At 42.4% G+C, this 14,544-nt stretch overlaps 1 protein-coding gene across 1 annotated transcript in view; it reads left to right on the forward strand.

The window, feature by feature from the left end:
- The window catches only part of GPAT2 (glycerol-3-phosphate acyltransferase 2, mitochondrial), a 189,234-nt gene that overhangs the window by 101,841 nt on the left and 72,849 nt on the right, over positions 1-14,544 (forward strand). Inside the window, exons 9-10 of the mRNA XM_044277008.1 lie at positions 452-551; positions 1,891-2,030. Coding sequence (XP_044132943.1) covers positions 452-551; positions 1,891-2,030 — 240 coding nt within the window. The remainder of the gene's footprint in view (positions 1-451; positions 552-1,890; positions 2,031-14,544) is intronic.

A 14,544-nucleotide genomic window follows, 5' to 3' on the forward strand; every position in this document is an offset into this window, starting at 1 on the left:
TTGGGTTGCTGGCTGGTTGTTCCTGTTATTGGTTGTTTTCCTTTCACTACTTGGACACGCAACTGGTAGCCTCTATCTCCAGGCTGAGGGTATAGCTGATGGAGGAGGGGCTTAACAGTTTTACTTAGTGTCACGCCTCCTAGGGAGCTGAGCTATACCCAAGGTCTGTGTCCCCCAAGGAAGAGCGAGAAAGAGATTTAACTGGTAAGTTATACAAAAATCTCCTTTTCCTGCTCTGGACAGTGCCACCATTTGTGTGTGCAAGTATGCCTGCTGGGAGTTGTAGTTTCACAACAGCAGGAGTGCTGGAGGTTGCCTACGCCTGCCCTATCCTGTGGATAGCGGGTACGTTTTAATTTTGGTACAGACCCCTTGAAGGGGATGTAAATTTTTATCACCTGTAATGCCTGTTATATTTCCAATTGTCATCTTTTTCTCCATTTTCTCCTAGAATAACATGGTGGATACTTGTGAAGTTACTTAATCGGTTATATTTGAATCTTCAGATCCAGTGTGGACAGCTGGCCACACTGAAAGAAGTATCTGATGCGGTGAGACACCTCTTATGCCTCTTATGAGCCCTTCCTTGCAGATCTCCAGTTTATCTTGATCTTGTGACATCTTCCAAGGCAAAGTTTTTTTTTTTTTGCATCTTTGTTTTTTCCTCCCCCCAAATCCAAGAGCAATAACTTTTACAATTTTCCGTTCATATAGCCATATGAGGACTTATTTTTTGCGGGACGAGTTGGATTTTTTAATAGCACCATTTAATTTAACATGTCCTGTATTGGAAAACGGGATAAAAATTATTTGTAGGGTGAAATTGAAAACAATCCACAATTCTGTCAATGTTTTTTAGGTTTCGATATTCACTGTGCGCTACTATTGACATGGCGTCCTTATTCTGTGGGTGATGATGATTATGGCAATACCGGATTTGTATACTTTTTATTTTGTTTTACTACTTTTGAAAAAAATCGAACTTTTCTTTGCATACATTTTCTAACAGCCATAACTTTCTTAAGAATGTTTGTTTATTTTTTTAAATTTATTTTTTATTGCATAATTGATGGAATGCAATAAAAATGTGATCAGACTTGCCAGCTTTTAAAGGGAACCTGTCATGGCCATATGTCATGCTCATTACCTTATGACTTGAAGCATCTAGTCTCTGATGTTTTCTGTGCCTTGGTTGTTGTGTTGTTATTCTTTACATCTTGTTCTCGGCGTATGCTACTCTTCATATAGAAATCTTAGGGGACTGCCCCTTGCGTCCTCAAAGTCTCAGTTGCCGCGCCCTAAATCTAGCCTCCTGTGCCATGATTGTTGCTGCCCACCGGTGGCCACGTCCTCCTCCTGCGACTCCACATCTCGCTCACATCTCGCGCATGAACAACATGAGCGAGATTTGTAGGCGCAGGAGGATAACGTGGCCACTGGTGGGCAGCAACAATCATAGTGCAGGAGGCTGGATTAGGGTGCAGCAACTGTGAAAATTAGCACATTCCTAGAATGGGATATAAAGAATAATAACACAACAAAGACACAAAAAAGGAAAGATGCATCAGAGACTAGATGCTCCTAGTCATAAGGTAATGAGCAGAACTACTTCCACCTAGGACTCCTGCATGTCTAGTTTTCATAGATACCTGAAAGGTTTCGGAACTCCCTTATATGCTATCATCATTGTTGGTGCTGATCGTGTGTCACCTTTCCTTGTGAAGACATTGCATGGCGTTATTAGGTTATTTCTTGGTGATATTCTAGATTTTCCACCTGATCAGTAGCTACAGAGAATCCATGCAAAGCTCCAATGCTCAGACGAAAAATTCTCCACAATTTTTGGCGTTAATAAAATACTATAAATTTATCCTTACTTTTTACTTCCAGCATCCAAAAACACCACTTGTCTTGCTGTCCACTCATCCATCATGGCTGGATTTCTTTGTTGTACCTTTCATCTTATTCTCCCAAAATCTTCGATTGCCCCGTGTTGTCTGGGACAAGACAGACTGTTCACCATTGATCAGGTAAAGATCTACCGCCTGACATTCTGCTGATGAGATCATGAATTCCTTGCGACCCTTCCTCACTTTTGTTCACCTTCTGTAAAAATTAGCATTTTCAGTATTGACTGTGTAGGTAATTTGCTGTTTATCCATTTTCCTATTATATTGGTCTGGTCACTGTACACAATAAAGGTGGCTGCACACAGTGGAGATTTACCTGCAGGAAATCCACATGAAATCTGCACCAAAACTGATCCGCACCATTTATCGCGTTTTTAGAGCGGATTTGATACACATTTTTTTTCCCGCAGATCTCATCCTTCCATTGAAGAGGGTGAAATCTGCACCACAAAAATGCAACAACAATTGACGTGCTGCAGATTTCAAAATCCGCACGGCAGTTCAATTTTGGCACCTAAGAAAAGAAAGCACAAAACGGACAAGAATAGGACATGTTCTGTCTTTTTTTTTGCGGAGCGCATATATGGAAATATTCCGTTTTTATGGCGGACCCATTAAAGTGAATGTTTCCGCATACGGACGAACAGAATGGACACGGAAAAAAATATGGTATGGGTTTTCCAGGGTTTGTTCCCCTTTTAAATTAGGACCCCTAGCATTTGGTACCTAATGTACGATGGTTCGATGGTCTTCTGGTTCCTTGTCTTGTTTACTTCCAGCTGGGGTACGGACATGGGTCATGCGTGCCTCTGCAGCCAATGACTTGCCTCAGCGGGGGGGTGCGGCCAAATGGCACGCTACTCACTACCCCGTCATGTGCCAGTTGGGGACACGTCACTGCTGAGGCCAGATGTAAACAAGCTGGGGACTTGAAGATTGCTGAGTGGAGCCAGGGCAGTGGGGAGCAGGTGAATATTTTTGTTTTGTTAAGTACCACACTCTAGGGCAGTGGTGGCGAACCTATGGCATGGGTGCCAGAGGCAGCACCCTGGAAAAAGTCTATGGTGTACCAATATGCTTTAGACTTTTCCTGCCACTCATCAGCACAGGGCGCACTGTGAATGGCACAGGCAGCGCAGTGAATGTAGGCAGGTTATTATAGCTAAATGATAATAAAGCACATGGAAGATAGACTATACTGGACTGTAGTATTCAGGTTAAATTGCTGTGTTTGCACTTTGCGATTTGTGGTTTTGTCCAAAAACAAGAATGAACCTGGGTCACACCTCCTCCTGCTGTGCTTTGATCTGATAACTGCTTCTCAGCATAAATAACATCGCTTCTCAGCTCCATAATTAGTATACAAGCCCCTGTGTTGCATGCTTACATGAGGCATTAGAGTACACATTTTAATCATAAAGCATAAGCCCACTCACCACGACAAGGTTGCCTCCTCGAGTGGGAACCTACTCTAAATTTGGCACGGCACTGCATGGCGACCACCATTACCACAGCACCGCACCAGCAGACGGCGAGACTCAGCAGCCAAACAGCACCTCTGCTGTTTGGCAATTTCCACTCGAGGAAGCAACCTTGTCGTGGTGGGTGGGCTTATGCTTTTTGTTCAAAATGTACACTAATGCCTCATGTAAGCATGCACTAATTATGGCGCTGAGAAGCAATGTTATTTATGCTGAGAAACAGTTATTAGATCAAAGCACAGCATGAGGAGGTGAGATCCAGGTTCATTCTTGTTTTTGAATAAGTGGGTTTTGGGTTGCAGTTTGGGCACTCGGTCTCCTAATAGGTTCGCCATCACTTCTGTAGGGGGTTTACATAAAAAGGCACCAAATCCTGGAAAACCCCTTTAACCCACCTATATAACGTTCTCATTAGGCTATTGGAGATTTATATTCTATGCATAAACTGGATGGTATTTTCTTGTACATACTTCATTCCAAGTTTGATGTAAATGCAGTAATTCACGCTCTAGTCTCACATGTCAGTGGTTTGTCAGATACTCCAAGGGCTTTGTTCCAATAATCACTGTGATGATAGTGGTGTATTAATATAGTACACAATATAGCACAGCGCTGTGAGGTTTTGTTGACTCACACACAGCCATTTAAATTCAGCTGCATTTCAGGGACATGACATATTCACTTGCCCCTTGGGAGTTTTAATCTGTTTCTAATCTGCTAATTTTCTGTTAGAAATAACTGAAAGGGCACCAGACTGGCAGCCATTTCAGTAAGAGTTGTTGGTTTCCTAGGCAACCTGTCAGAGTCTATATAAACCGGATGCAGGAGTCCATTTTGGGTAGTGAGTTCAGAAAGAAAGCGGCAGAATAGAGAGCTGTGTTGTCACGGCACTGACAGTGATACCCAATGTGTGCAGGACTCTAGACAGAACCTAAGATACAGAGCCTAGATACTACTCATTTAGGAAAGGTATCATTCCAATGTTAACCCCTTACCGACCTGCGCCGTACATGTACGGCACAACCAGACATGACTTAACGCCCAACACTGTACATGTATGGCGTGGTGATCGGGTGGGTGCAGGAGCTGCGCCCACCCGATCAGGTGCAGGGGTCCGGCAATGACTGATAGCCGGACCCCTGCTGTATGTGCCGGCACCGGTGAAAAAACAGATGCCAGCGCATTAACCCTTGATGTGCCGTGGTCAGAGCTGACAGCGTCATGTGCAAAAATGACCTTGCAGGGATCGGAGCAGCCATCGGGTCCCCGCGCTGCTGTGATGGGGACCCGATGGCAGGGAAGGCAGCCCGATGCCTTCCTTATGCACCCTGACTGCCTTCCGTGACAGCCTGTAAGATCTAGCCCCCTGGATCTCACAGGCAAGCTGGCTGAAGTGTATTACAGTGTGTAATTTTTTGGGTGATTGTCTTAGGTAGGGTCTCATTTTTTACAGAAGCATTGTGATGCTTTGTAAAGTGGATCAGACTCCCAAAAGTTGAAGTCCCACAGTGGGACAAAAAAAATAAAAAAGTTTTACAAAAAATGTTTCAAGTAAAAAAAAGGGCCCTTTTCCCAAAATAAAGTAAAAGAAAATTGTAAAAAATAGGGAAAAAAAGAAAGACATATTAGGTATCGCAGCGTCCGTATCGACCGACTCTTTAAAAAATCACATGACCTAACCCCTCAGGTGAACACCGTCAAAAAAAATAAAATAAAAACTGCTAAAAAAAAAATGTTGTCACCTTACACCAAGTGATCAAAAAAGCATATGCCCCCCAAAATCATACCAATCTAGCCGTCACCTCATCCCGCAAAAAATGAGCCCCTACCTAAGACAATCGCCCCAAAAAATAAAACTATGGCTCTCAGACTATGGAGCCACTAAAACATGATTTTTTTTGTTTCAAAAATGCTTTTATTGTGTTAAATGTAAAAAAAGTAGACATTAGGTATCGCCACGTCCGTAACAACCTGCTCTATAAAAATGCCACATGACCTAACCCCTCAGGTGAACACCGTCAAAAAGAGAAAATAAAAACGGTGAAAAAAAAGCCACCTTCATCACAAAAAGTGTAATAGCAAGCGATCAAAAAGTCATATGCACCCCAAAATAGTGCCAATCTAACAATCATCTCATCCCGCAAAAATGATACCCTACCTAAGACAATCGTCCAAAAAAATAAAAAAAACTATGGCTCTCAGACTATGGAGACACTAAAACATTATTTTTTTGTTTCAAAAATGATATTATTGTGTAAAACTTAAATAAAAAAAGTACACATATTAGGTATCGCCGCGTCCGTAAGAACCTGCTGTATAAAAATATCACATGACCTAACCCCTCATGTGAACATCGTGAAAATAAATACAAAGTGTGTCAAAAATAAATATTTTTTGGTCACTTTACATCACAAAAAGTCTATATAAACCCTAAAATAGTACCAAACAAACTGTCATTTTATACCGCAAAAAATTTGATCCTACCCAAAAAAAAAAAAAAAAACTATGGCTCTCAGAATATGCAGACACTAAAACATGATTTTTTTTTTTCAAAAAATGCTTTATTATGTAAAACTGAAACAAGCAACCAAAAAAAGTACATATTTGGTATTGTCGCGTCTGTAACAACCTGCTCTATAAAAATACCACATGATCTAATCTGTGAGATTAACATTGTAAATAACAAAAAATTAAAAACGGTGACAAAACAGCTATTTTTTGTTACCTTGCCTCACAAAAAGTGTATTATAGAGCAACCAAAAATCATATCTACCCTATAATAGTACCAACAAAACTGCCTCCTTATCCCGTAGTTTCCAAAATGGGGTAATTTTTTGGGAGTTTCTACTCTGGGGGTGCATCAGGGGGTCTTCAAATGTGACATGGCATCTTAAAATTATCCCAGTGAAATCTGCCTTCCAAAAACCATATGGCGTTTCTTTCCTTCTGCGCCCTGCCCTGTGCCTGTACAGCAGTTTACAACCACATATGGGGTGTTTCTGTAAACTACAGAATCAGGACAATAAATATTGAGTTTTGTTTTGCTGTTAAAAAATTTATATAAAAATGGAAAATCTGCCAAAAAAGTGAAATTCTGAAATTTCATCTCCATTTCCATTAATTGTTATGGAACACCTAAAGGGTTAACAAAGTTTGTAAAATCAGTTTTGAATACCTTCAGGGGTGTAGTTTCTAAAATGGGGTAATTTTGGGGTGGTTTCTATTATGTAAGCCTTACAAAGTGACTTCAGACCTGAACTGGTCCTTAAAAAGTGGGTTTTGGAAATTTTCTAAAAAATGTCAAGATTTGCTTCTAAACTTCAAAGCCTTCTAACGTCCCCAAAAAATAAAATGGCATTCACAAAATGATCAATACATGAAGTAGACATATGGGGAATATAAAGTAATAACTATTTTTGGAGTTACTACTATCTATTATAAAAGTATTGAAATGTGTAAATTTGCTAATTTTTTTCACATTTTTGTTAAATTTGCTATTTTTTAAATAAATGTATTACCACATAAAGTGACACATGTCAGATTTGCTAAAAATGGCCTGGGCAGAAAGGTGAAAAATGGCTTGGTCCTGAAAGGGTTAAACCCCTTTTGTTTACATTTTATTCCCTATGTCTTGTTATAACTGACTTTGTTCCATTAAAAAGAACTATTTCTTTTTAATTGTCTGTTTCCTTTCGCTCTGAAATATTAACAGCTTGAGAATCCAATTTCCTTCAGGAGAGAATTGGTATATTTTAGTGTTATGGTTAAGGGTATTAAGATTGTATATGAATGGGAACTGTCCAATCAGATGTAGGTCATCTGAGAAAATATTATTGTGTCCAGGAAAGTGACAAATAGGTCTTTGGCATAGAACCCAAGTGTTACAGTGCAATAGGTCATAGGCGATCGATAAGATATCAATTGGCAGATACCAAGTTGATGCTTAATTGACAGTAAATTGGCAAATACAGTATCAAAATCCCTGATCCTCAGGTTTAGTGCTCATGCACACGACCGTATGCCCTCCGGTCCGTGAGCGGGCCATATGTCCCGGAGCGGCATACATCGAGCGCACGGGAGCGCACAGCATCATGGGTTACTATGATGCTGTGCGCACCGGGCCGCCGGCGGGCCTATTATCCCGCATTCATAATATCATGCGGGACATAAGCCCCGGGGGCGGCTCAATGCGCACAACATCATAGTAACCTATGATGCTGTGCGCTCGATGTATGCGGCTTCGGGACATATGGCCCGCTCACGGACCGTATGTCTCGGAGGGCATATAGTCGTGTGCATGAGCCCTTAGAGTGGTTCTTTTTACAAACCTGGTGGCAACAAATATAGGGTGTGGGGAGTTAATGCTTTGATTGATTTTCAGCACCCATATATTGTCACGGCCGTGTTACGCGGACAGGCTCTTTCCGGCAGGCGCCTGTGTTACCAGTAGCAACTGGAGGTGGTTGCGCCGGAGTTAGCTTGGCTGTGGGTGCGGTACATGACAATCACTAATTATGGTTCATTAAGAATTCTGGAAACTGTGCTCCATGCTGTTCAGATATTGCTTAAAGGGGTTCTCTGCTACTCTGTAAAGAAAGTGTGTTCAGTGACGTCACCGGCTCTGATGGGCGGGCTTTAGCACTGCCCTAGCCGTTTTACTGGCTAGGGCAGCGCTAAATCCCGCCCATCACTGCCGGTGACGTCAACGGGCTTCCTGGCAGCCCTATGGAGAGCCCGGTACGTCACCGGATCACCAAAAAATGCCTTTGCCCTGCACGATTTAGCGCAGGGCAAAGGAGAGCATCGGAGCATGAACTGCTCCGATGCCTAAGTCAGGGGGGCTGCCGGGGTGAAAATGGAGGAATGTTCGGGTTCAGCTCTGAACCCAGACAACCCCTTTAACTACAGAATATTTGGTCTATCAGAGTCCAACCACTGGGAAACCCAGTGATCTCGAGAATGGGGTTGCTATTCACCCCTCTAAATTGAGTGGCAGGTTGAGCTATCACTCCATTCATTCCTTATGGGACTGCCACACAATTGGGTCCATATATATTTGGACACTGATAAAAATTTAGTTTTTATTACCTGTTGTTATAGTTATATAATGGACACGGACTTAAAGTCCAGACTTTTAGCTTTCATTTAAGGGTATCCACATTAAAATTGGATGAAGGGTTCAGGAGTTTCAGCTCCTTTACATGTGGTAGCCTGTTTTTAAAGGGACCAAAAGTAATTGAACAATTGACTCAAAGGCTGATTCCTGGGCAGGTGTGGGCAATTCCTTCACTATTTCATTCTCAATTAATCACATAAAAGGCCTGGAGTTGATTTGAGGTGTGGTGCTTGCATTTTGAAGATTTTACTTAGAAATAAACATGCGGTCAAAGGAGCTCTCCATTAAGGTGAATCAAGCCATCCGAGAAATTGCTACGCTATTAGGAGTGGTAAAATCCACAGTTTGGTACATCCTAACAAAGAAAGAAAGCACTGGTGACCTCAACAATGCAAAAAGACCTGGACACCCACAGAAGACAACAGTGGTGGATGATCGCAGAATAATTACCATGGTGAAGAGAAACCCCTTCACAACAGCCAACCAAGTGAACAACGCTCTCCAGGATATAGGCGTATCCGTATCCAAATCTACCATAAAGAGAAGACTGCATGAAAATAAATACAGAGGTTTCACTGCACAATGCAAGCCACTCATAAGCCTCAAGAAAAAAAAGGCTAAGTTGGACTTTGCTAAAAAAAAAAAAACATCTTAAAAAACCACCACACTTCTGGTAGAACATTCTTTGGACAGATGAAACCAAGATCACCTCTACCAGAATGATGGAAAGAAAAAAGTATGACGAAGGCATGGTACAGCTCACTATCCAAAGCATACCACATCATCTGTAAAACACAGCGGAGGCAGTGTGATGGCTTCAGCATGCATGGCTGCCAGTGGCACTGGGTCCCTGGTGTGTATTGATGATGTGACACAGGACAGAAGAAGCTGGATGAATTCTGGGGTTTTCAGAGACATACTGTGTGCTCAAATCCAGTCAAATCCAACCAAACTGATTGGTCGGCATTTCACAATACAGAGGGACAATGACCCAAAACATAAGCCAAAGCAACCCAGGAGTTTATTAAAGCAAAGAAGTGAAATATTCTTGAATGGCCGAGTCAGTCACCTGATCTGAACCCAACAGAGCTTTCACTTGTTAAAGACTAAACTTCGGACAGAAAGGCCACAAACAGCAACTGTAAACCGCTGCAGTAAAGGCCTGGCAGAGCATTAAAAAGGAGGAAACACAGCGTCAGGTGATGTCCATGAGTTCAAGACTTCAGGCAGTCATTGCCAACAAAGGGTTTTCAACCAAGTATTAGAAATGTAACATATTATTTGCAATTATTTAATTTGTCCAATTACTTTTAAGCCCCGGAAATGAAGGGATTGAGTTTTAACAATGCTTTAGTTCCTCACATTTTTACGCAATCATTTTGTTCAACCCACTGCATTAAAGCTGAAAGTCTGAACTTCAACTGCATCTGAATTGTTTTGTTCAAAATCCATTGTGGTAATGTACAGAATAAAAATTGGAAAAATGTCTCTGCCCAAATATACATGGACCTAACTGTATATCGCTTACTAATTTCTAACGAGAATGAATGGAAAATAAACACTGCCCAGTATAGGACTTCTAGTCTAGTTAAAAGATATTGACAGTGTCCCCCATAACAGTGACCTCTACAGCACCCCACCCCTTTAACAGTGAACTCCACAGTCCCCACCCCTTAACACTGACCCCCCCACAGTGCACCGCTACTTTAAAATGGGACCTTCACAGCAGCCCATCCTTTTAACTTTGACCTTCACAGCAGCCTGCCCCTTTAGCAGTAAGTTTCACATTACCCCACTCTCTTGACAGTGTCCTCCACAGCGCCCCCGCCCCTTTAACAGTAACCTTCACAGTGCCCACCCCTTTAACAGTGACCTCCACAGTGCCTGCCTCTTTAACAGTGACCTCCACAGCACCCCACCCCTTTAACAGTGAACTCCACAGTCCCCACCCCTTAACACTGACCCCCCCCCCCCCCCACAGTGCACCGCTACTTTAAAATGGGACCTTCACAGCAGCCCATCCTTTTAACAGTGACCTCCACAGCGCCTGCCCTGCCCCTTAATTTCTAGGGCTACATGACGACATGTGTCACGTGACATTTTGTCTCAACAATTTTTATAATGATAGGCTATGGTGTTGCACTGCGACATGTAACATGCTGAGACACGACAGTTGCAAAAAATCCATCCAAGAAAGATTTTTTTTTTGCGACTGTCTCGTCTCAGTCGCAGCATGTCACATGTCGCAGTGCAACACCATAGACTATCATTATAAAAATTGTCTCGCGACACATGTAGCAGTGTAGTTGTGTCCTATGTGTCGTGCGACACATGTCGTCATGTAGCCCTAGCCTAAAGCTGACCTACAGCAGTAAAGACAAATGGCTTGGTTGTTATGGAAATCTGGAGTAAAACTGTGTGTATGTGTAGGCTAAGGCCCTGCGAGCTTCTATTGGCTGATAAGGGTCATGTGACTGTGTGTATGGCAGTTGGGATATGAAGAGAAAGACTTGCAGGCTTGTATTGGCTAATGCAGGTAAATTTTTGGGAATATCTCAGGAACGGTACGTCTTAGAGAGCTGTGGCCCCCACAAGATTTATTTCCAGGTAGCAAGGGATGTATATACTAAGTTTCATTGAAATCGAGTTTTTGAGTGATCGCGGAACATATACAAATATATATACGTCCTTCTTTTTACATATATATATATATATATATATATATTCTGGATTACAGCAGTGAGTCATTTTAGGGAGTCATCTACTATATTACTGCACTCCAGAAAAGCCTTCAGCAGCACTGTAGGGACTTACAGAGGACCAGGAAACAATGAGGGTAGAGTTGGGAAAGGTGGTCTTTGAGAGCTGCCAGACAGGATTTGATTGATAGTGATGCAGTCACGTAGTTTACAGGAACTCAGCCACACAGGAGAGTCTGACATCTGTCTACTAAGTAGAGCAAGCCCTGGACTAGTGGCCAACACTGGTCTCACATGACATGGCTGGCACAGGGAAAGGTATGGATGCTGTTAAGCTGGGATGAAAGAAATTAAACTGTTAGAATATTTAGAATTATACAGTCAGGTCCATAAATATTGGGGCATCAACGCAATTCTAAATTTTTTGGCTCTATACACCACCACAATGGATTTGAAATGAAACAAACAATAGGTGCTTTAACTGCAGACTGTCAGCTTTAATTTGAGGGTATTTACATCCAAATCAGGTGGACGGTGCAGGAATTACAACAGTTTGCATATGTGCCTCCCACTTGTTAAGGAACCAAAAGTAATGGGTCAGAATAATCATCATAAATCAAACTTTCACTTTTGATTACTTGGTTGCAAATCCTTTGCAGTCAATTACAGCCTGAAGTCTGGAATGCATAGACCTCACCAGATGCTGGGTTTCATCCCTCGTGATGCTCTGCCAGGCCTCTACTGCAACTGTCTCCAGTTCCTGCTTGTTCTTGGGGCATTTTCCCTTCAGTTTTGTCTTCAGCAAGTGAAATGCATGCTTAATCAGATTAAGGTCAGGTGGTTGACCTGGCCATTGCATAACATTCCACCTCTTTCCCTTGAAAAAACTCTTTGGTTGCTTTTGCAGTATGCTTTGGGTCATTGTCCGTCTGCACTGTGAAGCGCCGTCCAATGAGTTCTGAATCATTTGGCTGAATATGAGCAGATAATATTGCCCGAAACACTTCAGAATTCATCCTGCTGCTTTTGTCAGCAGTCACGTCATCAATAAATACAAGAGAACCAGTTCCATTGGCAGCCATACATGCCCACGCCATGACACTACCACCACCATTCTTCACTGATGAGGTGGTATGCTCAGGATCATGAGCAGTTCCTTTCCTTCTCCATACTCTCTTCTCTTGCCATCACTCTAGTACAAGTTGATCTTGGTCTCATCTGTCCATAGGATGTTGTTCCAGAACTGTGAAGGCTTTTTTAGATGTAGTTTGGTAAACTCTAATCTGGCCTTCCTGTTTTTGAGGCTCACCAATGGTTTACATCTTGTGGTGAACCCTCTATATTCACTCTGGTGAAGTCTTCTCTTGATTGTTGACTTTGACACACATACACCTACCTCCTGGAGAGTGTTCTTGATCTGACCTACTGTTGTGAAGGGTGTTTTCTTCACCAGGGAAATAATTCTTCGGTCATCCACCACAGTTGTTTTCCGTGGTCTTCCAGGTCTTTTGGTGTTGCTGAGCTCACCGGTGCGTTCCTTCTTTTTAAGAATGTTCCAAACAGTTGTTTTGGCCACGCCTAATGTTTTTGCTATCTCACTGATGGGTTTGTTTTGGTTTTCAGCCTAATGATGGCTTGCTTCACCGATAGTGACAGCTCTTTGGATCTCATCTTGGGAGTTGACAGCAACAGATTCCAAATTCAAATAGCAGACTTGAAATGAACTCTGAACTTTGTTTCATTTCAAATCTATTGTGGTGGTGTATAGAGCCAAAAATGTTAGAATTGTGTCGATGTCCCAATATTTATGGACCTGGCTGTATGTATGGAAAATTTGCTGGGGTGCTTCTTTAAATGAATAATGTTACCGGATGATTACCATACATCATACTTATTAGTTGTTTTCAACACCACGCATATGAAATGCTTTTATACAACTGGCATATAAAACCAGCATTTTTTTATTTATGATGTGTCGCTGATCCTACCAGATCTTCTGCAGAGTATCAATCCTTAACTTTAGTTTTTTTCATACTGAAAGAGGACCTGTCCTGTCTCCTGACATCTGTTTCCGCAACTACTTTCATTCCCCATGTAATATTATATTCTGGAGCATCTATTATTATGACTCTCTGCTGTACCATTCCTCTATTCATACTCTATTTTAGGAATGAATTGCTAAACAGTCTTCAATAAAGGTCCAACTGGGTCTTACTAGTTGGGGGTGTGTCCCTGCACAGTCTGACACTATGCAATCAGTGCTGCCAGTGTCAGACTGTACATGGACACACCCCCAACCAGTAACACCCAGATAGACCTTTATTGCAGGCTGCTGGCAATTCATTAATATTTTCTAGCAGGAATAATATTGGAATGGCACATCATAGTCATAAGAATCGATGCTCCAGAATTAAGCGCAGTGCGCTCCCATTCACTTCTATAGGAGCAGCGTTTGGAGGTGGACGGACCCCGGGAAATCCTCGTTCGTTCTCGTTTTAGGTGCTGGTCCCAGGGGGGGGACCTGCACCTATCAAACAATAGGGGCATATCCTAGCGATATGCCCCCATTGTCTGAGATGGGAAAACCCCTTTAATGTAAAAAAATTAAAATCAGACATCATATAGTACATGACACTATCTTACTAAACCAGCCCTGTACCTCACATGGATCCAGAGATCTCCCCATGAATTGCTTGGCTCAAGGGGAGTGTCTTATCTGCTGCAGCTAAGGGGGCGTGTCCATGGTCTCCCTATCACAACTCAGTAGGCAGAGAAGGATGAGACAAAAAAAAAAGAACAAAAAACAGCAAACAGCAGGTGGCGCTATACATATACATTTTATTGAATAACTCAGTGGCTATACAAAATGTTTAATGAAAGTGCTATTCCCATTCACAAATATGGACAAGAATAAGACCCGTGCTAAGATTTGTGGATAGAGCACACAGATTTCCCAAGAATACAAATGTATGTATGGCCCCATAGAAATTAATGGGTCAGTGATCTGTCCGTAAAACAAAACAGATAGCATGCTGAAGAAAAGTACAGTCGTGTGCTTGAGCCCTAACAGACAAATACCCCCCCCCCCCCCAGATAGGACAGCCACACCATCATCCATTCCCCGGGGGGGTTTGACCTCTCTTCCACACCTTCAACCATTCCCGGCGGGGTAACCTCTCTTCCACACCATTATCCATTCCCGACGGGGAGACCTCTCTTCCACACCATCAACCATTCCCGGGGGGTGACCTCTCTTCCACACCATCAACCATTCCCGGGGGGTGACCTCTCTTCCACACCATCAACCATTCCCGGGAAGGGGGTGCCCTCTCTTCCAC

The sequence above is a fragment of the Bufo gargarizans genome, chromosome 2 (genome assembly GCF_014858855.1).
Source record: "Bufo gargarizans isolate SCDJY-AF-19 chromosome 2, ASM1485885v1, whole genome shotgun sequence".
Classification (NCBI taxonomy): Eukaryota; Metazoa; Chordata; class Amphibia; order Anura; family Bufonidae; genus Bufo; species Bufo gargarizans.